Below are 25973 nucleotides of genomic sequence, written 5' to 3' on the forward strand. Positions count from 1 at the left end.
CACCAGCGCAGAGACACATAGCTCGGTGGGTGACAGAGGTGGACAGGCTTCTGAGGCACATTCTGGCGAGCACCAGTTGTTGATGCACATCAGGTGAAGGCAGGAATGCGCAGGAGAGACAGCATGATTCAGAGGTCTGCTGGATCCCAGAACCCAGCTGCCCCGGCACCTGTCCGATGCTGAGCCTCTGAACCAGGTTTACCCGGAGCTGGTCCAGTCGATAGGGTGTGGAGTGATATTCAGAGGGGTATGTCAGCAACACTCCAGCAGGTCCATAGCCTACCAGAAATCTATAGGTGCAGGAGATTGCACCAACAGTGTGTGGCACTGAGGCCAACACTGCTGGGAAGGCGACCCCAGTGGAGAGCCTGTGCACAACATCAGCAGCATGAGTGGTGGTGTCCAAGGCGTGGCTCAGTCAGTGACGGCCATGGCCGAGCGCCTCAACAGCATGTCCCAGTCATTGGGGAATGTGTCCCAGTCCCAGGTGGACCTTGATGAGGCCCTCTACAGGATGTCCCATTTGCTGGGGGAGGTGTCCCAGTCTTAGTTGGACATAGCTGAAGCGCATCAGAGCATGTCCCAGTCACTGTGGATCATCGCCAAGGGCTCCGACACCATTCTGCAGACATTGGGGAGCTGCCAGGGCTGGCAGAGCGAGATGAGACAGGGGCAGCCGAGGCTGGGTCCAACTGCCCCTCTGTCCCGGGGTGAACGCTAGGGCCCTAGGGGCACCCACCAAGAGGAGGCTACCAACCTGGAGCCACCCTTCGGAGTGGAGATGGTGGCCCACCAGCTCCCCCGAAACTCATCCCCTGACAACGGCGCATCTCGGGGTCAGCACCCGGACCAGAGTGGCACAGCGGGACATGTGCCGCCAGCAAGTGGCCCGGGGCCCTTCGGCCCCAGGGCTTGCCAGTGTTATCGAAGGCCACGGGACGCGATAGGCAGCAGGCTGCTTCCACCTTTGATGTGCATCTTCGGGACGCACCGAAGCGCATAGGTAGAGGACGGAAGGCTCAGTAGGTCGAGGATCACTGAGCGGGCACTGGGGAAAAAGGGGGTAAGGGGGTTGGAAGAGGCAATAATGGGTGAGGGGGTGTGGGAAGAGTTGGAGGGAGGGATTGGGAGGGATAGGGAAGGTGGGGCCGCACCATCAGGGTCAGTGGCAGTCGGGGGAGTGACGGGTCCACGCCCTATGTGAAGCGGGTGAGGGTGAGAGTCTCCTTGGCCCTCCGGGCTTGCTAGACACTCACCGTTTCCACCTGTCCTCCATCCTCCAGGTCTGCCCCGGCACCAGCACCAGCCCCTCCTGGTTACTCGTCTGCTTGTCCTCGTCCTCGGAGGTGGACACATAGCCCTCGCCATCCACCTCCAGTATGTCGCTCCGCTGCTTTGCCAGGTTGGGGAGGGCACAGTAGACCACCACAAAGTGAGTGACCCTCCGGGGAGTGTACTGCAGTGCACCACTAGAGCGGTCGAGGTATCATCTTGAGGAGTCCGATGCACCGCTGTCAAGCCCGGGTGGCCGCATGGGCCTCGTTGTATCAGGCCTCCGCATCAGTCACCGGCCTCCGAACCGGCGTCATTCGCCAGGTCCTAAGCGGGTACCACTTATCTTCCAAGAGCAAACCAGCCATCCTGGGGTGGTCCTTGAAGAGGCCGGGGATGTCCGACTGCCCCAGGATGTAGCTGTCGTGCACACTCCCTGGGAAGCGGTACACATATTCATGATATTGAGATGGTGATCGCACACGAGCTGGACGTACATGGTGTGGAACCCGTCCTGTTGATGTAGGGCACTCCCTGATGGCCCAGTGAGCGCAAGGCAACATGCATGCCTTCCATTACCCCCTGGACCTGGGCATCCCGGCGATGGCACAGAATCCTGCTGCCTGGTCATCTTGTTGGCCTGGTCCATGTCAAAGTTTATATCGTTTTCTGCCTGGGCAAACAGGGCATCCAGGACTTCACAGATACACTTGTGTGCTGTCGCCTGTGAGATGTCACACATGTCCCTGCACGAGCCCTGGAATGATGCTGAGGCATAAAGGTCCAGGGCTGCGGTAACCTTGACAGCCATTCGGAGTGGGTATCCTTCTCCCCCATGTGGTGCCAGGTCCGCAAGGACATGGCATAGGTGCCACATCATTAGCAATAGACTTCAGCCTTACGGTCAGATGCCTCCATGGTCAGTGGTATTTATGGGTGATCGGTGGGCAGAGAGGCAGGGGCTGGTGTTGCCCTCGTAACAGGTATACACAATCCCGAGGGAGACACCCAGACCTCGCCCATGGGCGACCACCCCCCCACTCGCCCCCACCGATGGTGGCCAGCCCCGACCGAGGCTGGCTGCTCGGGGGGTAGGACTCCCCAACCCCCAAGCACCAGGGCAGCAACCTCAGTGCCCCCTGGGAGCGAAGATTACTACTCACCTGCTCGGTACCCCGCAGCAGCCCTTCCACGAGCTTCACATTTTATAAAGGAGTACTAATCGCTGCCAGCATGACCACCTGCTGGGGGGGCCGTTAGATAGGGGGTCGCTCCCATTAATTGTATGGAGATTGGCTTTAAGTGGTGATCATTGGTTTCTCGCCACGTTACAGCGGGATCCTGATTTCGCCAATGGGAGCGGGCAGGTTAGATCGAAAACGATCGGCGCTTGGCACAGTTCTTGATTTTGGCCTCTCCCGTGATCTACCGGCCGCTTCACACTCTCGCTCATGCGCAACGTGGCCATTGAATCGCACCTAATGTATCTGAAATTCCTACATTCATCCAACTCCCCCTTAAAAAAATAAACCAGCAATATAAACAGATGCTTCATTTTCCAAAGCCATTCAAGTCTAAACATTTCATGTTGCTAAACACCCTAACTAATGCTCTGTAAGGTACAATTCATATTAAATTTAAGCATGCAAATTTAAACATGTGTATCGTCCATTTCAGTCTTTCTTTCCCATCTTCGAACCTCCCAGTCGTCTCATATTTCAAAGTCGTGATAGTGCATCTACAAACACGTTTTCTCTTCCTGCTACATGTATAATTTTTAAGTTAAATGGTTGCAGCAAAGAACTCCATCTAACAGTCTTGCATTTAGATCCTTAAGCTTTTCCAAAAGCTACTGGATTATGGTCTATACAAACAACTGTCTCTGATGAATTGTTACCAACATAATTGTCAAAATGCTGTAACACCAATACCAAACCCGAAGTTTCCTTACTGATGGTCGAATATTTATATTGATGAATATTTAGTTTCCGAAAAAAATAACCAACAAGCCTTTCTATTCATTCATCCTCTTCCTGCAGCAGTACAGATCAACACCCACATCACTCACATCAATTCTCACCTTGAGTGGCTTGGCATAATTAGGAGTCACCAAAACTGGCACGGTGTTTAATACAAAGAACGAAGAAAATTACAGCACAGGAATAGGCCCTTAAGCCCTCCAAGGCTGCACTGATCAGGCTGCCCATCAGGACTAAAGCCCCCTAACCTTTTGGGGACCATAGCCCTCTATTCCCATCCGGAGTGAGACTTTGAATGTGCTGAAACTGTGAATGTACTGAGACTGTGAATGTAGTGAGACTGTGAATGTCCTGAGACTGTGAATGTGCTGAGACTGTGAATGTGCCGAGACTGTGAATGTATTGATACTGCGAATGTAGTGAGACTGTGAATGTCCTGAGACTGTGAATGTGCTGAGACTGTGAATATACTGATACTGTGAATGTAGTGAGACTGTGAATGTCCTGAGACTGTGAATGTGCTGAGACTGTGAATGTGCTGAGACTGTGAATGTGCTGAGACTGTGAATGCAGTGAGACGGTGAATGTAGTGAGACAGTGAAGGTAGTGAGACTGTGAATGTGCTGAGACTGTGACTGTAGTGAGACTGGGAAGGTAGTGAGACTGTGAATGTAGTGAGACTGTGAATGTGCTGAAACTGTGAATGTAGTGAGACTGTGAAAGTAGTGAGACTGTGAATGTGATGAAACAGTGAATGTGATGAAACAGTGAATGTGCTAAGACTGTGAATGTAGTGAGACTGTGAATGTGCTAAGACTGTGAATGTAGTGAGACTGTGAATGTAGTGAGACTGTGAATGTGCTAAGACTGTGAATGTAGTGAGACTGTGAATGTGCTGAGACTGTGAATGTGCTGAGACTGTGAATGCAGTGAGATGGTGAATGTAGTGAGACTGTGAATGTAGTGAGACTGTGAATGTGCTGAAACTGTGAATGTAGTGAGACTGTGAAAGTAGTGAGACTGTGAATGTGATGAAACAGTAAATGTGATGAAACAGTGAATGTGCTAAGACTGTGAATGTAGTGAGACTGTGAATGTGCTAAGACTGTGAATGTAGTGAGACTGTGAATGTGCTAAGACTGTGAATGTAGTGAGACAGTGAAGGTAGTGAGACTGTGAATGTGCTGAGACTGTGACTGTAGTGAGACTGGGAAGGTAGTGAGACTGTGAATGTAGTGAGACTGTGAATGTGCTGAAACTGTGAATGTAGTGAGACTGTGAAAGTAGTGAGACTGTGAATGTGATGAAACAGTGAATGTGATGAAACAGTGATTGTGCTAAGACTGTGAATGTAGTGAGACTGTGAATGTAGTGAGACTGAGAATGTGCTAAGACTGTGAATGTAGTGAGACTGTGAATGTGCTAAGACTGTGAATGTAGTGAGACTGTGAATGTAGTGAGACTGTGAATGTGCTAAGACTGTGAATGTAGTGAGACAGTGAATGTGCAGAGACTGTGAATGTGCTGAGACTTTGAATGCAGTGAGACGGTGAATGTAGTGAGACAGTGAAGGTAGTGAGACTGTGAATGTGCTGAGACTGTGACTGTAGTGAGTCTGTGAAAGTAGTGAGACTGTAAATGTGATGAAACAGTGAATGTGATGAAACAGAGAATGTGCTAAGACTGTGAATGTAGTGAGACTGTGAATGCAGTGAGTCTGTGAATGTGCTAAGACTGTGAATGTAGTGAGACTGTGAATGTAGTGAAACTGTGAATGTAGTGAGACTGTGAATGTAGTGAGACTGTAAATGTAGTGAGACTGTGAATGTAGTGAGACTGTGAATGTGGTGAGACTGTGAATGTGGTGAGACTGTGAATGTGCTGAGACTGTGAATGCAGTGAGACGGTGAATGTAGTGAGACTGTGTATGTGCTGAGACTGTGACTGTAGTGAGACTGGGAATGTAGTGAGACTGTGAATGTGCTGAAACTGTGAATGTAGTGAGACTGTGAAAGTAGTGAGACTGTGAATGTGATGAAATAGTGAATGTGATGAAACAGTGAATGTGCTAAGACTGTGAATGTAGTGAGACTGTGAATTTAGTGAGACTGTGAATGTGCTGAGACTGTGAATGCAGTGAGATGGTGAATGTAGTGAGACTGTGAATGTAGTGAGACTGTGAATGTGCTGAAACTGTGAATGTAGTGAGACTGTGAAAGTAGTGAGACTGTGAATGTGATGAAACAGTAAATGTGATGAAACAGTGAATGTGCTAAGACTGTGAATGTAGTGAGACTGTGAATGTGCTAAGACTGTGAATGTAGTGAGACTGTGAATGTGCTAAGACTGTGAATGTAGTGAGACAGTGAAGGTAGTGAGACTGTGAATGTGCTGAGACTGTGACTGTAGTGAGACTGGGAAGGTAGTGAGACTGTGAATGTAGTGAGACTGTGAATGTGATGAAACAGTGAATGTGATGAAACAGTGATTGTGCTAAGACTGTGAATGTAGTGAGACTTTGAATGTAGTGAGACTGAGAATGTGCTAAGACTGTGAATGTAGTGAGACTGTGAATGTGCTAAGACTGTGAATGTAGTGAGACTGTGAATGTAGTGAGACTGTGAATGTGCTAAGACTGTGAATGTAGTGAGACAGTGAATGTGCAGAGACTGTGAATGTGCTGAGACTTTGAATGCAGTGAGACGGTGAATGTAGTGAGACAGTGAAGGTAGTGAGACTGTGAATGTGCTGAGACTGTGACTGTAGTGAGTCTGTGAAAGTAGTGAGACTGTAAATGTGATGAAACAGTGAATGTGATGAAACAGAGAATGTGCTAAGACTGTGAATGTAGTGAGACTGTGAATGCAGTGAGTCTGTGAATGTGCTAAGACTGTGACTGTAGTGAGACTGGGAATGTAGTGAGACTGTGAATGTGCTGAAACTGTGAATGTAGTGAGACTGTGAAAGTAGTGAGACTGTGAATGTGATGAAACAGTGAATGTGATGAAACAGTGAATGTGCAAAGACTGTGAATGTAGTGAGACTGTGAATTTAGTGAGACTGTGAATGTGCTAAGACTGTGAATGTAGTGAGACTGTGAATGTAGTGAGACTGTAAATGTAGTGAGACTGTGAATGTGCTGAGACTGTAAATGTAGTGAGACTGTGAATGTAGTGAGACTGTGAATGTGGTGAGACTGTGAATGTGGTGAGACTGTGAATGTGCTGAGACTGTGAATGCAGTGAGACGGTGAATGTAGTGAGACTGTGTATGTGCTGAGACTGTGACTGTAGTGAGACTGGGAATGTAGTGAGACTGTGAATGTGCTGAAACTGTGAATGTAGTGAGACTGTGAAAGTAGTGAGACTGTGAATGTGATGAAACAGTGAATGTGATGAAACAGTGAATGTGCAAAGACTGTGAATGTAGTGAGACTGTGAATTTAGTGAGACTGTGAATGTGCTAAGACTGTGAATGTAGTGAGACTGTGAATGTAGTGAGACTGTAAATGTAGTGAGACTGTGAATGTAGTGAGACTGTGAATGTGGTGAGACTGTGAATGTGGTGAGACTGTGAATGTGCTGAGACCGTGAAAGTGCTGAGACCGTGAAAATGCTGAGACTGTGAATGAAGTGAGACTGTGAAAGTAGTGAGATTGTGAATGTGATGAAACAGTGAATGTGCTGAGACTGTGAATGTAGTGAGACTGTGAATGTGCTGAGACTGTGAATGAGCTGAGACTGTGAATGCAGTGAGACTGTGAATGTAGTGAGCCTGTGAATGTGGTGAGACTGTGAATGTGGTGAGACGGTGAATGTGCTGAGACCGTGAAAGTGCTGAGACCGTGAAAATGCTGAGACTGTGAATGAAGTGAGACTGTGAAAGTAGTGAGATTGTGAATGTGATGAAACAGTGAATGTGCTGAGACTGTGAATGTAGTGAGACTGTGAATGTGCTGAGACTGTGAATGAGCTGAGACTGTGAATGCAGTGAGACTGTGAATGTAGTGAGCCTGTGAATGTGGTGAGACTGTGAATGTGGTGAGACGGTGAATGTGCTGAGACTGTGAATGTGGTGAGACTGTGAATGTGGTGAGACCGTGAAAGTGCTGAGACCGTGAAAATGCTAAGACTGTGAATGAAGTGAGACTGTGAAAGTAGTGAGATTGTGAATGTGATGAAACAGTGAATGTGCTGAGACTGTGAATGTAGTGAGACTGTGAATGTGCTGAGACTGTGAATGTGCTGAGACTGTGAATGTAGTGAGACTGTGAATGTGCTGAGACTGTGAATGTGCTGAGACTGTGAATGCAGTGAGACGGTGAATGTAGTGAGACAGTGAAGGTAGTGAGACTGTGAATGTGCTGAGACTGTGACTGTAGTGAGACTGGGAAGGGAGTGAGACTGTGAATGTAGTGAGACTGTGAATGTGCTGAAACTGTGAATGTAGTGAGACTGTGAAAGTAGTGAGACTGTGAATGTGATGAAACAGTGAATGTGATGAAACAGTGAATGTGCTAAGACTGTGAATGTAGTGAGACTGTGAAAGTAGTGAGATTGTGAATGTGATGAAACAGTGAATGTGCTGAGACTGTGAATGTAGTGAGACTGTGAATGTGCTGAGACTCTGAATGTGCTGAGACTGTGAATGGAGTGAGACGGTGAATGTAGTGAGACAGTGAAGGTAGTGAGACTGTGAATGTGCTGAGACTGTGACTGTAGTGAGACTGGGAAGGTAGTGAGACTGTGAATGTAGTGAGACTGTGAATGTGCTGAAACTGTGAATGTAGTGAGACTGTGAAAGTAGTGAGACTGTGAATGTGATGAAACAGTGAATGTGATGAAACAGTGAATGTGCTAAGACTGTGAATGTAGTGAGACTGAGAATGTGCTAAGACTGTGAATGTAGTGAGACTGTGAATGTAGTGAGACTGTGAATGTGCTACTGTGAATGTTGTGAAACTGTGAATGTAGTGAGACTGTGAATGTAGTGAGACTGTAAATCTAGTGAGATTGTGAATGTAGTGAGTCTGTGAATGTGGTGAGACTGTGAATGTGGTGAGACTGTGAATGTGCTGAGTCTGTGAATGCAGTGAGACGGTGAATGTAGTGAGACTGTGTATGTGCTGAGACTATGACTGTAGTGAGACTGGGAAGGTAGTGAGACTTTGAATGTAGTGAGACTGTGAATGTGCTGAAACTGTGAATGTAGTGAGACTGTGAAAGTAGTGAGACTGTGAATGTGATGAAACAGTGAATGTGATGAAACAGTGAATGTGCTAAGACTGTGAATGTAGTGAGACTGAGAATGTGCTAAGACTGTGAATGTAGTGAGACTGTGAATGTAGTGAGACTGTGAATGTGCTACTGTGAATGTAGTGAAACTGTGAATGTAGTGAGACTGTGAATGTAGTGAGACTGTAAATCTAGTGAGACTGTGAATGTGATAAGACTGTGAATGTAGTGAGACTGTGAATGTGCTGAGACTGTGAATGTGCTGAGACTGTGAATGCAGTGAGATGGTGAATGTAGTGAGACTGTGAATGTAGTGAGACTGTGAATGTGCTGAAACTGTGAATGTAGTGAGACTGTGAAAGTAGTGAGACTGTGAATGTGATGAAACAGTAAATATGATGAAACAGTGAATGTGCTAAGACTGTGAATGTAGTGAGACTGTGAATGTGCTAAGACTGTGAATGTAGTGAGACTGTGAATGTGCTAAGACTGTGAATGTAGTGAGACAGTGAAGGTAGTGAGACAGTGAATGTGCTGAGACTGTGACTGTAGTGAGACTGGGAAGGTAGTGAGACTGTGAATGTAGTGAGACTGTGAATGTGCTGAAACTGTGAATGTAGTGAGACTGTGAAAGTAGTGAGACTGTGAATGTGATGAAACAGTGAATGTGATGAAACAGTGATTGTGCTAAGACTGTGAATGTAGTGAGACTGTGAATGTAGTGAGACTGAGAATGTGCTGAGACTGTGAATGTAGTGAGACTGTGAATGTGCTAAGACTGTGAATGTAGTGAGACTGTGAATGTAGTGAGACTGTGAATGTGCTAAGACTGTGAATGTAGTGAGACAGTGAATGTGCAGAGACTGTGAATGTGCTGAGACTTTGAATGCAGTGAGACGGTGAATGTAGTGAGACAGTGAAGGTAGTGAGACTGTGAATGTGCTGAGACTGTGACTGTAGTGAGTCTGTGAAAGTAGTGAGACTGTAAATGTGATGAAGCAGTGAATGTGATGAAACAGTGAATGTGCTAAGACTGTGAATGTAGTGAGACTGTTATGCAGTGAGTCTGTGAATGTGCTAAGACTGTGAATGTAGTGAGACTGTGAATGTAGTGAAACTGTGAATGTAGTGAGACTGTGAATGTAGTGAGACTGTAAATGTAGTGAGACTGTGAATGTAGTGAGACTGTGAATGTGGTGAGACTGTGAATGTGGTGAGACTGTGAATGTGCTGAGACTGTGAATGCAGTGAGACGGTGAATGTAGTGAGACTGTGTATGTGCTGAGACTGTGACTGTAGTGAGACTGGGAATGTAGTGAGACTGTGAATGTGCTGAAACTGTGAATGTAGTGAGACTGTGAAAGTAGTGAGACTGTGAATGTGATGAAACAGTGAATGTGATGAAACAGTGAATGTGCTAAGACTGTGAATGTAGTGAGACTGTGAAAGTAGTGAGATTGTGAATGTGATGAAACAGTGAATGTGCTGAGACTGTGAATGTAGTGAGACTGTGAATGTGCTGAGACTCTGAATGTGCTGAGACTGTGAATGCAGTGAGACGGTGAATGTAGTGAGACAGTGAAGGTAGTGAGACTGTGAATGTGCTGAGACTGTGACTGTAGTGAGACTGGGAAGGTAGTGAGACTGTGAATGTAGTGAGACTGTGAATGTGCTGAAACTGTGAATGTAGTGAGACTGTGAAAGTAGTGAGACTGTGAATGTGATGAAACAGTGAATGTGATGAAACAGTGAATGTGCTAAGACTGTGAATGTAGTGAGACTGAGAATGTGCTAAGACTGTGAATGTAGTGCGACTGTGAATGTAGTGAGACTGTGAATGTGCTACTGTGAATGTAGTGAAACTGTGAATGTAGTGAGACTGTGAATGTAGTGAGACTGTAAATCTAGTGAGACTGTGAATGTAGTGAGACTGTGAATGTGGTGAGACTGTGAATGTGGTGAGACTGTGAATGTGCTGAGTCTGTGAATGCAGTGAGACGGTGAATGTAGTGAGACTGTGTATGTGCTGAGACTGTGACTGTAGTGAGACTGGGAAGGTAGTGAGACTTTGAATGTAGTGAGACTGTGAATGTGCTGAAACTGTGAATGTAGTGAGACTGTGAAAGTAGTGAGCCTGTGAATGTGATGAAACAGTGAATGTGATGAAACAGTGAATGTGCTAAGACTGTGAATGTAGTGAGACTGTGAATTTAGTGAGACTGTGAATGTGCTAAGACTGTGAATGTGCTAAGACTGTGAATGTAGTGAGACTGTGAATGTAGTGAGACTGAGAATGTGCTAAGACTGTGAATGTAGTGAGACTGTGAATGTAGTGAGACTGTGAATGTGCTACTGTGAATGTAGTGAAACTGTGAATGTAGTGAGACTGTGAATGTAATGAGACTGTAAATCTAGTGAGACTGTGAATGTGATAAGACTGTGAATGTAGTGAGACTGTGAATGTGCTGAGACTGTGAATGTGCTGAGACTGTGAATGCAGTGAGATGGTGAATGTAGTGAGACTGTGAATGTAGTGAGACTGTGAATGTGCTGAAACTGTGAATGTAGTGAGACTGTGAAAGTAGTGAGAGTGTGAATGTGATGAAACAGTAAATATGATGAAACAGTGAATGTGCTAAGACTGTGAATGTAGTGAGACTGTGAATGTGCTAAGACTGTGAATGTAGTGAGACTGTGAATGTGCTAAGACTGTGAATGTAGTGAGACAGTGAAGGTAGTGAGACAGTGAATGTGCTGAGACTGTGACTGTAGTGAGACTGGGAAGGTAGTGAGACTGTGAATGTAGTGAGACTGTGAATGTGCTGAAACTGTGAATGTAGTGAGACTGTGAAAGTAGTGAGACTGTGAATGTGATGAAACAGTGAATGTGATGAAACAGTGATTGTGCTAAGACTGTGAATGTAGTGAGACTGTGAATGTAGTGAGACTGAGAATGTGCTAAGACTGTGAATGTAGTGAGACTGTGAATGTGCTAAGACTGTGAATGTAGTGAGACTGTGAATGTAGTGAGACTGTGAATGTGCTAAGACTGTGAATGTAGTGAGACAGTGAATGTGCAGAGACTGTGAATGTGCTGAGACTTTGAATGCAGTGAGACGGTGAATGTAGTGAGACAGTGAAGGTAGTGAGACTGTGAATGTGCTGAGACTGTGACTGTAGTGAGTCTGTGAAAGTAGTGAGACTGTAAATGTGATGAAGCAGTGAATGTGATGAAACAGTGAATGTGCTAAGACTGTGAATGTAGTGAGACTGTTATGCAGTGAGTCTGTGAATGTGCTAAGACTGTGAATGTAGTGAGACTGTGAATGTAGTGAAACTGTGAATGTAGTGAGACTGTGAATGTAGTGAGACTGTAAATGTAGTGAGACTGTGAATGTAGTGAGACTGTGAATGTGGTGAGACTGTGAATGTGGTGAGACTGTGAATGTGCTGAGACTGTGAATGCAGTGAGACGGTGAATGTAGTGAGACTGTGTATGTGCTGAGACTGTGACTGTAGTGAGACTGGGAATGTAGTGAGACTGTGAATGTGCTGAAACTGTGAATGTAGTGAGACTGTGAAAGTAGTGAGACTGTGAATGTGATGAAACAGTGAATGTGATGAAACAGTGAATGTGCTAAGACTGTGAATGTAGTGAGACTGTGAATTTAGTGAGACTGTGAATGTGCTAAGACTGTGAATGTAGTGAGACTGTGAATGTAGTGAGACTGTAAATGTAGTGAGACTGTGAATGTAGTGAGACTGTGAATGTGGTGAGACTGTGAATGTGGTGAGACTGTGAATGTGCTGAGACCGTGAAAGTGCTGAGACCGTGAAAATGCTGAGCCTGTGAATGAAGTGAGACTGTGAAAGTAGTGAGATTGTGAATGTGATGAAACAGTGAATGTGCTGAGACTGTGAATGTAGTGAGACTGTGAATGTGCTGAGACTGTTAATGAGCTGAGACTGTGAATGCAGTGAGACTGTGAATGTAGTGAGCCTGTGAATGTGGTGAGACTGTGAATGTGGTGAGACGGTGAATGTGCTGAGACCGTGAAAGTGCTGAGACCGTGAAAATGCTGAGACTGTGAATGAAGTGAGACTGTGAAAGTAGTGAGATTGTGAATGTGATGAAACAGTGAATGTGCTGAGACTGTGAATGTAGTGAGACTGTGAATGTGCTGAGACTGTGAATGTGCTGAGACTGTGAATGTAGTGAGACTGTGAATGTGCTGAGACTGTGAATGTGCTGAGACTGTGAATGCAGTGAGACGGTGAATGTAGTGAGACAGTGAAGGTAGTGAGACTGTGAATGTGCTGAGACTGTGACTGTAGTGAGACTGGGAAGGTAGTGAGACTGTGAATGTAGTGAGACTGTGAATGTGCTGAAACTGTGAATGTAGTGAGACTGTGAAAGTAGTGAGACTGTGAATGTGATGAAACAGTGAATGTGATGAAACAGTGAATGTGCTAAGACTGTGAATGTAGTGAGACTGTGAATGTAGTGAGACTGAGAATGTGCTAAGACTGTGAATGTAGTGAGACTGTGAATGTAGTGAGACTGTGAATGTGCTACTGTGAATGTAGTGACACTGTGAATGTAGTGAGACTGTGAATGTAGTGAGACTGTAAATCTAGTGAGACTGTGAATGTAGTGAGATTGTGAATGTGATGAAACAGTGAATGTGCTGAGACTGTGAATGTAGTGAGTCTGTGAATGTGCTGAGACTGTGAATGTGCTGAGACTGTGAATGCAGTGAGACGGTGAATGTAGTGAGACAGTGAAGGTAGTGAGACTGTGAATGTGCTGAGACTGTGACTGTAGTGAGACTGGGAAGGTAGTGAGACTGTGAATGTAGTGAGACTGTGAATGTGCTGAAACTGTGAATGTAGTGAGACTGTGAAAGTAGTGAGACTGTGAATGTGATGAAACAGTGAATGTGATGAAACAGTGAATGTGCTAAGACTGTGAATGTAGTGAGACTGTGAAAGTAGTGAGATTGTGAATGTGATGAAACAGTGAATGTGCTGAGACTGTGAATGTAGTGAGACTGTGAATGTGCTGAGACTCTGAATGTGCTGAGACAGTGAATGCAGTGAGACGGTGAATGTAGTGAGACAGTGAATGTAGTGAGACTGTGAATGTGCTGAGACTGTGACTGTAGTGAGACTGGGAAGGTAGTGAGACTGTGAATGTAGTGAGACTGTGAATGTGCTGAAACTGTGAATGTAGTGAGACTGTGAAAGTAGTGAGACTGTGAATGTGATGAAACAGTGAATGTGATGAAACAGTGTATGTGCTAAGACTGTGAATGTAGTGAGACTGTGAATGTAGTGAGACTGAGAATGTGCTAAGACTGTGAATGTAGTGAGACTGTGAATGTAGTGAGACTGTGAATGTGCTACTGTGAATGTAGTGAAACTGTGAATGTAGTGAGACTGTGAATGTAGTGAGACTGTAAATCTAGTGAGACTGTGAATGTAGTGAGACTGTGAATGTGGTGAGACTGTGAATGTGGTGAGACTGTGAATGTGCTGAGTCTGTGAATGCAGTGAGACGGTGAATGTAGTGAGACTGTGTATGTGCTGAGACTGTGACTGTAGTGAGACTGGGAAGGTAGTGAGACTTTGAATGTAGTGAGACTGTGAATGTGCTGAAACTGTGAATGTAGTGAGACTGTGAAAGTAGTGAGACTGTGAATGTGATGAAACAGTGAATGTGATGAAACAGTGAATGTGCTAAGACTGTGAATGTAGTGAGACTGTGAATTTAGTGAGACTGTGAATGTGCTAAGACTGTGAATGTAGTGAGAATGTGAATGTATTGAGACTATGAATGTAGTGAGACTGTAAATGTAGTGAGACTGTGAATGTAGTGAGACTGTGAATGTGGTGAGACTGTGAATGTGGTGAGACTGTGAATGTGCTGAGACCGTGAAAGTGCTGAGACCGTGAAAATTCTGAGACTGTGAATGAAGTGAGACTGTGAAAGTAGTGAGATTGTGAATGTGATGCAACAGTGAATGTGCTGATACTGTGAATGTAGTGAGACTGTGATTGTAGTGAGACTGTGAATGTAGTGAGACTGTGAATGTGCTGAAACTGTGAATGTGCTGAGACTGTGAATATAGTGAGACTGTGAATGTAGTGAGAGTGTGAATGTAGTGAGACTGTGAATGTGCTGAAACTGTGAATGTGCTGAGACTGTGAATATAGTGAAACTGTGAAGAAAGTGAGACTGTGAATATAGTGAGACAGTTAATTAATTGAGACTGTGAATATAGTGAGACTGTGAATGTTGTGAGACTGTGAATGTGCTAAGACTGTGAATGTAGTGAGACTGTGAATGTAGTGATAGTGTGAATGTGCCGAAACTATGAATGTGCTGAGACTGTGAATGTGCTGAGACTGTGAATGTAGTGAGACTGTGAAAGTAGTGAGATTGTGAATGTGCCGAAACTATGAATGTGCTGATACTGTGTATGTGCTGAGACTGTGAATGTGCTGAGACTGTGAATGTAGTGAGACTGTAAAAATGCTGAGACTGTGAATGTAGTGAGACTGTGAAAGTAGTGAGATTGTGAATGTGCTGAGACTGTGAACGTGCTGAGACTGTGAATGTGCTGAGACTGTGAATGTAGTGAGACTGTGAATGTGCTGAGACTGTGAATGTGCTGAAACTGTGAATGGAGCAAGACTGCGAATGTGCTGAGACTGTGAATGTGCTGAGACTGTGAATGTGCTGAGACTGTGAATGTAGTGAGACTGTGAATGTGCTAAAACTGTGCAGTGAGACTGCGGATTTGCTGAGACTGTGAATGTGCTGAGACTGTGGATCTGCTGAGGCTGTGGATGTGCTGAAACTGTGGATGTGCTGAGACTGTGAATGTGCTAAGACTGTTAATGTAGTGTGACTGTGAATGTAGTGAGACGGTGAAGGTAGTGAGACTGTGAATGTAGTGAGACGGTGAATGTGCTGAGACTGTGAATGTGCTGAGACTGTGAATGTGCTGAGACTGTGGATGTGCTGAGACTGTGGATGTGCTGAGACTGTGAATGTGCTAAGACTGTTAATGTAGTGTGACTGTGAATGTAGTGAGACGGTGAAGGTAGTATGACTAAAGTCTAAAGTCGGTGGTGTTGTCGATAGTGTGGAAGGATGTAGCATGTTACAGAGGGATAGAGATAAGCTGCAGAGCTGGGCTGAGAGGTGGCAAATGGAGTTTAATGTAGAGAAGTGTGAGGTGATTCACTTTGGAAGGAATAACAGGAATGCGGAATATTTGGCTAATGGTAAAGTTCTTGAAAGTGTGGATGAGCAGAGGGATCTAGGTGTCCATGTACATAGATCCCTGAAATTTGCCACCCAGGTTGATAGGGTTGTGAAGAATGCCTATGGAGTGTTGGCCTTTATTGGTAGAGGGATTGAGTTCCGGATTCGGGAGGTCATGTTGCAGCTGTACAGAACTCTGGTACGGCCGCATTTGGAGTATTGCGTACAGTTCTGGTCACCGCATTATAGGAAGGACGTGGAGGCTTTGGAGCGGGTGCAGAGGAGATTTACCAGGATGTTGCCTGGTATGGAGGGAAAATCTTATGAGGAAAGGCTGATGGACTTGAGGTTGTTTTCGTTGGAGAGAAGAAGGTTAAGAGGAGACTTAATAGAGGCATACAAAATGATCAGGGGGTTGGATAGGGTGGACAGTGAGAGCCTTCTCCCGCGGATGGATATGGCTGGCACGAGGGGACATAACTTTAAACTGAGGGGTAATAGATATAGGACAGAGGTCAGAGGTAGGTTCTTTACGCAAAGAGTAGTGAGGCCGTGGAATGCCCTACCTGCTACAGTAGTGAACTCGCCAACATTGAGGGCATTTAAAAGTTTATTGGATAAACATATGGATGATAATGGCATAGTGTAGGTTAGATGGCTTTTGTTTCGGTGCAACATCGTGGGCCGAAGGGCCTGTACTGCGCTGTATTGTTCTATGTTCTATGTTCTATGACTGTGAATGTAGTGAGACTGTGAAAGAGCTGAGACTTTCAATGTGCTCAAACTGTAAATGAAATGAGACGGCGAATGTAGTGAGACTGTGACTGTAGTGAGACTGTGATTGTAGTGAGACTGTGAATGTGTTGACACTGTGAATGTAGTGAGACTGTGAATGTGCTGAAATTGTGAATGTACTGTGAATTTGCTGAAACTGTGAATGCAATGAGACTGTGATTGCAATGAGACTGTTAATGTAGTTAGACTGTGAATGTAGCGAGACTATTAATTTAGTGAGACTGTGAATGTAGTGAGACTGTGAATATAGCGAGACTGTGAATGTACGAGACTGTGAATGTAGCGAGACTGTGAAAGAGCTGAGACTGTGAATGTGCTCAAACTGTGAATGAAGTGAGATGGTGAAAGTAGTGAGAATGTGGAAGTGCTGAAATTGTGAATGTGCTGAAATATGAATGCAATGAGACTGCGAATGTAGCGAGACTGTGAATGTAGCGAGACTGTGAATGTAGCGAGACTGTGAATGCGCTCAAACTGCGAATCTGCTGAATCTGCAAATCCTCTGAAACTGCGAATGTGCTGAAACTGTGAATGCAGTGAGGCTGTGAATATAGTGAGACTATGAATGTAGTGAGACTGTGACTGTAGTGAGACTGTGAATGTAGTGAGACTGTGACTGTAGTGAGACTGTGAATATAGTGAGTCTGTGAATGTAGTGAGACTATGCTGAAACTCTGACTGCGGAAACTGTGAATGTAATGAGATTGTGAATGTGCTGAGACTGTTAATGCGCTGCGACTGTGAATGTAATGAGACTATGAATATGTTGATTCGGTGAATGTGCTGATACTGTTAATGTATTGAGATTGTGAATGTGCTGAGACTGTGAATGTGCTGAAAGTGTGAATGTGCTGAGACTGAATCTGCTGAAATGGTTAATGTAGTGAGACTGTGAATCTGCAGAAATTGTGAATGTAGTGAGACTGTGAGCGTAGTGAGACTGTGAACGTAGTGAGACTGTGAATGTGCTAAAACTGTGAATGTGCTGAGACTGAATCTGCTGAAACTGTGAATGTAGTGAGACTGTGAACGTAGTGAGACTGTGAACATAGTGAGATTGAATGTGCTGAAACCCTTGTTCTGGGTTTATTGTCTGGTGATTGGCAGTCATGGCTAATTCTGATGGCTGAGGTGGGGTTTGCAGGTGGATATGGTGATGTGCTGAGAGTTGGTTGGCAGTGACCCCTGGATCTAATATAAAGCTGGGAGGTGCTGGATTTGTCAGCCAGAGTAATTTTTTACAGATTCCACTTTTGGTCTTGACCTTCTTGCTGGATTTTCCAAATAACCAAACTCTCCAGCATGGTGCTAAACAATTGTTTCACATCTTATTGCACAGGGCCTAAAGCAATTTTCAGTTTCAGGACATTGATAACAGTTTGCTTTGCTGCTGCTACTGTGGCAGGCAGTGTATTTGCTCTGATAGTGACCACGCTCGTTCCCCCCCCCCCCCCCCCCCCCCACCATATCAGAAATTCAGCTGTCCATTCAATGTACACGGTCCCATCAAATTTCTACACCCAGCAATTACTTCTGAAGTGCTGTTTTTGTTATTAGAGAATGATAATATTCCTACTTGAAGTAGCTGAGTATAGAGACAGCGCCTAAGAGAGAGATCAGCGAGATGGAGTACCCAACAGTGTATATCAGGTGAAGACGATCAAACACTTGCTGTGGAGAAATAATCAGACAGACAGGCAGTCAGCGTTCTCAGTCTGAGAGTGTTCATTTTCAGCTTTCCAATTCGGTATTAATCTCTAACTCTGTGCCAAACATGTCTACAGCCCATGAATGAAAATACACCTTGGATTGGTTGGTTAATCGTATTAGTTAATAATCCAGTTTAGTTGGTAACTCTTGGTGATGTTAGAAAATCCTTCTTTGATTTGTAAATGTTATTATTTGTTTCATTCATGGAGAGTGGGCTTCACTGCCTACGCCACAATTTATTGCACCCACTAATTGCCCTTAAGGTAGTGGTGAGCTGCTTTCCTGAACCGCTGCAGTCCCTGAGATGTAGGGACACCATTGTGCTATTAGGGAGGAGTTCCAGGATTTTGATCCAATGACAGTGAAAGAACAGTGATATATTTCAAAGTCAGGTGGTGAGTGATCTGAAGGGGAACCGCCAGGCGGTGGTGTTCCCAGGTATCTGCTGCTCTTGTCCTTCTAGATGGTCATGGCTTTGAAAGGTGCTGTCGAAGGAGCTTGGTGAGTTGCCGCAGTGCACCTTGTAGATGGTATACATGGCTGCCACTGTTTCTCAGTGATGGAGGGAGTGAACGTTTGTGGAAGGGGGAACAATCAAGCGGGCAGCTTTGTCTTGCATGGTATTGAGCTTCTTGAATGATGTTGGAGCCGCACTCATCCAGACAAGTGGAGAGTATTCCACACACTCCTGACTTGTGTCTTGTAGATGGTGGACAGGGTTTAGGGAGTCAGGAAGTGAGTTATTCGCCGCAGAGTTCCCAGCCTCTTCAAGCATCATGTGATGAATTGCAAAAACAACTATATTGTACAATCAGCAGTGAACATCCCCTTATGACCTTAAGAAAGGGGCTGGTTTAGCACACTGGGCTAAATAGCTGGCTTGTAATGCAGAACAAGGCAGCAGTGCGGGTTCAATTCCCATACCAGCCTCCCCGAACAGGCGCTGGAATGTGGTGACTAGGGGCTTTTCACAGTAACTTCACTGAAGCCTACTTGTGACAATAAATGATTATTATTATTATTATGTTGGCCAATATGGTTGCCCCTGAGGAACTCCTGCAGTGATGTCCTGGGGCCGAGTTGATTGTCCTCCAATAACCACAACCATCTTCCGCTGTGCCAGGTTTTACATCAGCCATTGATTTCAATTTTAATGGGGACCCTTGATGCCGCTCTTGATCAAATGTTACCTTGATGGAAAGGGCAGTTGCTCTAACCTCACCTCCGGAATCCAGCTATTTTGTCCATGTCTGGATCAAAGCTGTAATGAGGTCCATAGAATTAACAGTGCGGAAGGAGGCCATTTGGCCCATCGGGTCTGCACTGGCCCTTTGAAAGGGCAACCCATTTAAGCTCACATTTCCACCCATCCCCGTAACCAAGTAACCCCACCCAACCTTTTTGGACATGAAGGGCAATTTAGCGTGGCCAATCCTCCTAATCTGCTCATCTTTGGACTGTGGGAGGAAACCGGAGCACCTGGAGGAAACCCACGCAGACACGGGGAGAATGTGCAGGCTCTGCACAGACAGTGACCCAAGCTGGGAATCGAAACTGGGACCCTGGAGCTCTGAAGCAACTGTGCTAACCACTGTGCTACCGTGCCGTCCTGGTTAGGAGCAGCATGGTCCTGGCAGGACCCAACCTGAGCATCAGTGAGCAGGCTATTAGTGTATAAGTGCCGTTTGATAGCGATATCAATAATCCTTTACAGTAAACCCTGCTTTTGGTGGACAGGACATACATGGACAGTTTCCCATCTTGTCAGTGTTGTGGCTGCACTGGAACTACTTGGCTAAGTGTACGGCTAGTCCCGGAGCACAGGTTTGTTGTGCTACAGGTGGGTTGTTGTCAGGATGCATAATCTTTGTCTTATCCAGGACCTTTAGCCATTTCTTGAGTTAATAGTTCAGATAGTAAGACTGTTTAGTTGGTAAATCCTTGATTCATTAGCCACTCTTGATTAATTAGTAACTTGATTGTTTTTGCTTATCTACCTTTTGTTGCCGGTGGTCAGGCATCAGGAACTTGGTGCACTCGCTGTAGTTTGCCCAGGTTCTATTCATGCTGGGGACGAACTCCCAGTCCCCATGCACATTGCATTTACGATAGGCATGTCCTGTCAGAAGGAAGGCAACATTTCAATTTATTGTGCCGGATTCCACTGGTAAACTTGCAGCACCCCCCATTGATATCTAGTCTTCCAACAGCTCCTCGATCCACTCCTTCCCCACAATAGGCTCCAGTTTTGGCCAGTGCTTTGTGGATGATCTACGATGACTACACACTGTTCACACATTTACTTCATCCTACCCCAGGGCGTCAGACTTGAACAATGGACCATTAATCTCCGCCTCTGTTGAAAACCAGGTTACCTCATCTGTCCTACCCTTTGTCTGCATTCTCATACTTTTTAGATGTCACTCTGAACCCTAGACCATTAATTCATCCCCTCTTTCTCATCCTCTTCTTCTTGCGCCATGGAATCTTCCCTCCTTCTTCCTCCCCTTTCAAACACCCAATCAGGTCTCCTTTTATTTCTCCCTCTCAGCCTCCCCAGTCCCCATTCAAACCATCATTATTCCATCTCTGTCCCAGCTCTCCTGCTGCCAATGAACAGAGCAAGAACAACACGGGGGGATAAAAAAGCAGTGAGGGTGAGAGCAAGTGCGTGGGTTCAGAACCCTCTGAACACGTTCGAAGAGAATCTTAGATGTCAGGGGGACGTAGGTAAGTGATTGATTGGTGAGTGTTTTTCCACTTTTCTCTCTAAACTGAAAAACTAAAAAATTCAATCAGCTAACTATGACAGGAAGTGTACGAAACATAGATAGACATAGAAAATAGGAGCAGGAGGAGGCCATTCGGTCCTTCGAGCCTGCTCCGCCTTTATTGTGATCATGGCTGATCATCCAACTCAATAGCCTAATCCTGCTTCACCCCCCCCCCCCCCATAACCTTTGATCCCCTTCGCCTTAAGTGTTATATCTAACTGCTTCTTCAAAACATGCAATGTTTTGGCCTCAACTACTTCCCTTGGTAGCGAATTCCACAGGCTGACCATTCTCTGGGTGAAGACCTTTTTTCTCATCTCAGGCCTAAATGGTCTACCCCGTATCCTCAGACTGTGAACCATGGTTCTCGACATCCCCACCATCGGAAACATCCTTCCTGCATTTATCCTGTCTAGTCCTGTTAGAATTTTATAGGCTTCCGAGGTCCCCCCTCATTCTTCTTAACTCCAGCAAATAAAATCCATTCGACTCAGTCCCTCCTCATATATCAGTCCCACCATCAGAGGAATCAGTCTGGTAAACCTTTGCCGCACTTCCCCCATAGCAAGAACATCCTTCCTCAGATAAGGAGACCAAAACTGCATACAATATTCCAGGTGATGCCTCACCAAGGCCCTGTATAATTGCAGCAAGACATCCCTGCTCCTGTACTCGAATCCTCTCGCCATGAAGGCCAGCATACCATTTGTCATCTTTACCGCCTGCTGTACCTGCATGCTTACCTTCAGTGATTGGTGTACAAGGACATCCAGGTCTCATTGCACATTCCCCTTTCCAAATATATGGCCATTCAGATAATAGTCTGCCTTCCCGTTTTTGTGACCAAAGTGGATAACCTTGCATTTATCCAAATTACACTGCATCTCCCATTCATTTGCCCACTCACTCAACTTGCCCTAATCACATTGAAGGATCTCTGTATCCTCCTCACAGCTCATCCTCTCACCCAACTTCGTGCCATCTGCAAATTTGGATAAGAGTATAAGATCAGAGCAGGTCTAGAGGTATTAATTTACTGGGGCAGTACGTTTATCAGATATGGGGAGATATAAATATTATATGAAATTTATAGTTTAACTAGTTAAACTAATATAACTACAAATAATTGCTGAGTGATATTTCTAAACTTGGAATTTAATTAATTAAGGAAAACACAAGAAAGATGGCAGGACAGGTGATGTGTTGCAGCTGTAGTCTCTGAGCACTTGTGGTCACCAGTGTGTTCAACAATCACATCTGCCGTAAGGTTCTGCAGATGAAGGAACATCAACTCTGAGTGCTTGAGCTTGAGTTTGAGCTTCAGACCATATGATGCATCAGAGAATGGGAACGGGAATGAGAATGGTCCATGGTCAGGGACAGGAGGGTATGATTGCAAGTGAGGCAGACATGGAGATCCAGAATGTAGCACTGGAGGTGTCTCAGGTCCTGCAATTGTCCAACAGGTTTGACGTTCTTGCAGCATGTGTGGGTGAAAGCAGGAATTTCAGGGTATGTAAGCAAACTGACCACAGCACCATGAGAAAAGGGGACACTTAAGTGGGGGAGGAGTAATAAGAAACATGGTTGCAGCATCAAGTTGAAAGAGGACAAATACAATACTACAAATATTGGTGCTCGGCCAAAAGATTGAGGATGTTTTGAGAAACTAGCAAAGGGTGATTAAAAAAATTAAAAAGGGGGGAATTGGTGTGTGAGAGAAAACTAACAAGAAATATAAAAGTAGACAGGTAAAGTGTCTATCAGTATGCAAAAAGTAAAAGAGTAGCTAAAGTGAGCATGGGTCCCTTAGAGGATGACACTTGGGAATAAATAATGGAAAACAAGGAAATGACCGCGACTTAAATTTTTTTTTAAATTTAGAGTACCCAATTATTCTGTCCAATTAAGGGCAATTTAGCATGGCCAATCCACCTACCCTGCACATCTTTGGATTGTGGGGGAGACCGACGCAAACACGGAGAGAATGTGCAAACTCCACACAGACATGACCGAGACTTTAAACTAGTATTTTATATTTAGTGGGAGACACAAAAGGCATCCCAAGAATAGCAGAAAACCAAGAGATAAAAGGGAGGGAGAAACTTAAAACAATCACAGTCACTGGAGAATAAATACCAGGAAGACTAATGAGATTAAAGACTGACACGTTCCCTTGGCCTGATGACCTGCATTCTAGGGTAGTCTTCCAAAATTCCCTCGATTTTGGAAAGCCCCCAGCAGATTAGAAAATATTAAATGCAGCATTTCTATTCAAGTAAGGAGGGAGACAGAAAGCAGGAAAGTATAGAACAGTTAGCTTTACATCGGTCCGTGTAAAAATAAAGAACAAAGAACAACACAGCACAGGAACAGGCCCTTCGGCCCTCCAGGCCTGTACCGGTCATGATACCACCCTTGGTCAAAACTCTCAGCATTTCCTTGTGCCGTATCCCTCTATACCCACCCTTTCCATGTATTTGTCAAGATGCCTTTTGAGCGGCATTAATGCATCTGCTTCCAGTGCCTCCCTGGCAACGCGCTCCAGGCACTCACCACCCTCTGCATAAAAAAACAGCCTCGCACATCTCCTCTAAACTTTGCCCCACGGACCTTAAACCTAAGCCCCCTGGTGACTGACCCCTCCACCCTGGGAAAGAGTGCCTGCCCATCCACTCTATCCATGTCCCTCATAATCTTGTAGACATCTATCAGGTCACATCTCAACCTCCGTCATTCTAGAATCTATTTTGAAGGATATTCAGAAAATCATAATATAATCAGATGAATCAACGTGGTTTTATGAAGAAGAAATCATGCTTGAGAAATTTATTGGCGTTCCTAGAGGAGGGAACAGGCAGGGTGGATAAAGGGGAACCAATATATTTCGGGCGGGATTCTCAATTCCAGGATGCCTGTATCACTTTCCCTAATGGGACGGAAAATCGGGTGTTGGAGGAAAATCGTGGTCAATATGGCCAATGTTTATAGACATTAGGGTTTCACCACTTAGGCCACTGAACCGTGAAGGGAGACAAATGAATCAAAGCTACAGGTAGTTTGTAGAAGTTGTCAATCACAGATCACTACTAGAAAACTATGAATGGCCAGCAGTTAATGGATCTGTGGGAACCAGACGCATGTCACAGCTGCTCTCCTTCGAGGAATGGACACGTGAAGCTTCAAGGTAAGTGTTACAGCTGTATTTCCTCTCACTGCCCCTGTCTGGACTGCTGTCTAGCTTCCAGACACGGGTCTCTTTTCTGGGGGGGGGGGGGGGGGGGAATGGGAGTCTGCGTGAGGGGTCCCTTTAGGCAGGGGTTACCTGGGGGGGGGGGTCCTCTTATAACAGGGGTCCCTCTATTACAGGGGCCCGGTGGCGGGTCTTCCTATTACAGGCGTACCTGTGGGGATATCCCTATTACAGGCGTCCCTGTGAGGTGTGTCTCTATGACAGAGGCTCTTGTGGGGGGGGGTCTCCCTACTAAAAGGGTTCCTAGGAGGGGGTGGGGTTTGGGTCACCCTCATACTTGAAGGTGGGGGGGGGCATCTAGACAATCCAGGTGTGGGATTGCTGTGAGGTGCCGGGGAGAGGGTGGGGGTATGGGTGTTCGGGGCCAATTTACGGTGCAGGTGGCCGGCCGCAGGACCTCACCATTGGGTGATAAAGTGGCAGATGGAATTTAACACAGAGAAAGGTGAGGTCAGCATTTAGGGAGGTCAAACGGTTATAGAAAGTACAGAATAAATGGGAATATACTAAGAGGGGTAGATGAAGTGAGAGTTCTTGGCGTACAGGGACACGGGTCCCTAAAGGCAGCAGTAGACAAGGTTGTAAGGAAAGCATATGGAATGCTCTCCTTCATTGGCAGAGGTATAGAATATAAAAGGGTGAATATAATGTTGAAATTGTATAAAACACTGGTGAGGCCACAACTGGAGTATTGTGTGCAGTTCTGGTCAGCACATTACAGGAAGGGTGTTACTGCTCTGGGGAGAGTGCAGAGCAGGTTTACAAGAATGCTGCCAGGGCTAGAAAAATGTGGCTGCGAGTAGAGATTGGACAGGTTAGGATTATTTTCCTTGGAACAAAGAAGGCTGAGGGGTGACTTAATTGAGAGGAAGAGATAGTGGACAGGATCAAATTGTTTCCCTTGGTGGAGAATTCTCGAACCAGGTGACATAGATTCAAGATAAATGGCAGAAGGGGGCATGGGGAAAATATTTTTACCCAGTGGGAGTCTGAAACTCGCTGCCCGAGTTGGTGGCAGAGACAATAAATTCTTTTTCAAAGTACCTGGATCTGCACCTGAAGTGGTGTAAGCTACAGGGCTATGGACCAGGTACAGGAAAGTGGGATTAGAAAGGGCCTCTCGGGCTGGTGTGAACAAGATGGGCCGAATAGCCTCCTTTCTATCATTCTATGAAATGAGTTTATGGTGGTGGGATGACCTGAGTATTGGTTAACTAACAGGAAACATAGAGTCAGATTAAATTTTCATGATGGTAATTGTAACAAGTGGATTATCACAAGGATCAGTGATGACCTCACCTATTACAATCTATACTAATGACGTGGATGAAGAGACCGTCTGTATTGCAGCCAAATTAGCTGACAGCCGACTCCCCCAGGCCCCCGCCTCCAACCCCCACAACCCAGCCCGTGCACCTGAACCCCCACCACTTCAACCCCCTTCTATTCCCACACCACCAGGCTCCCAACCCCTCCTCCGACCTCATCCCAGACCCTGACCTTCAACCCTCCCAATTCCCCCAACTCCCCAACCCTCCCCTGGTCGTTGATCCTTCCTATCCCTTTCCCCAATCTCTTCAACCCCTCACCTAATTTCCCTTGAGAAGGTGGTGGGAAGCTCGCTTCTTGAACCGTTGCCGTCCATGTGGTGTTGATAAACGCACATTACTATTCGGGAGGGAG

At 45.5% G+C, this 25973-nt stretch overlaps 1 protein-coding gene across 1 annotated transcript in view; it reads right to left on the reverse strand.

Annotated features, from left to right (window-relative positions):
* Positions 1 to 25973, reverse strand: part of LOC140398334 (parathyroid hormone/parathyroid hormone-related peptide receptor-like) — a 365863-nt gene that overhangs the window by 213260 nt on the left and 126630 nt on the right. Inside the window, exons 5-6 of the mRNA XM_072486912.1 lie at positions 20261 to 20382; positions 18130 to 18224 (exon numbers count right to left, since the gene is read on the reverse strand). Of these exons, the coding sequence (XP_072343013.1) occupies positions 18130 to 18224; positions 20261 to 20382 (217 nt within the window). The remainder of the gene's footprint in view (positions 1 to 18129; positions 18225 to 20260; positions 20383 to 25973) is intronic.

This window comes from Scyliorhinus torazame, chromosome 21, assembly GCF_047496885.1.
Source record: "Scyliorhinus torazame isolate Kashiwa2021f chromosome 21, sScyTor2.1, whole genome shotgun sequence".
NCBI lineage: Eukaryota > Metazoa > Chordata > Chondrichthyes > Carcharhiniformes > Scyliorhinidae > Scyliorhinus > Scyliorhinus torazame.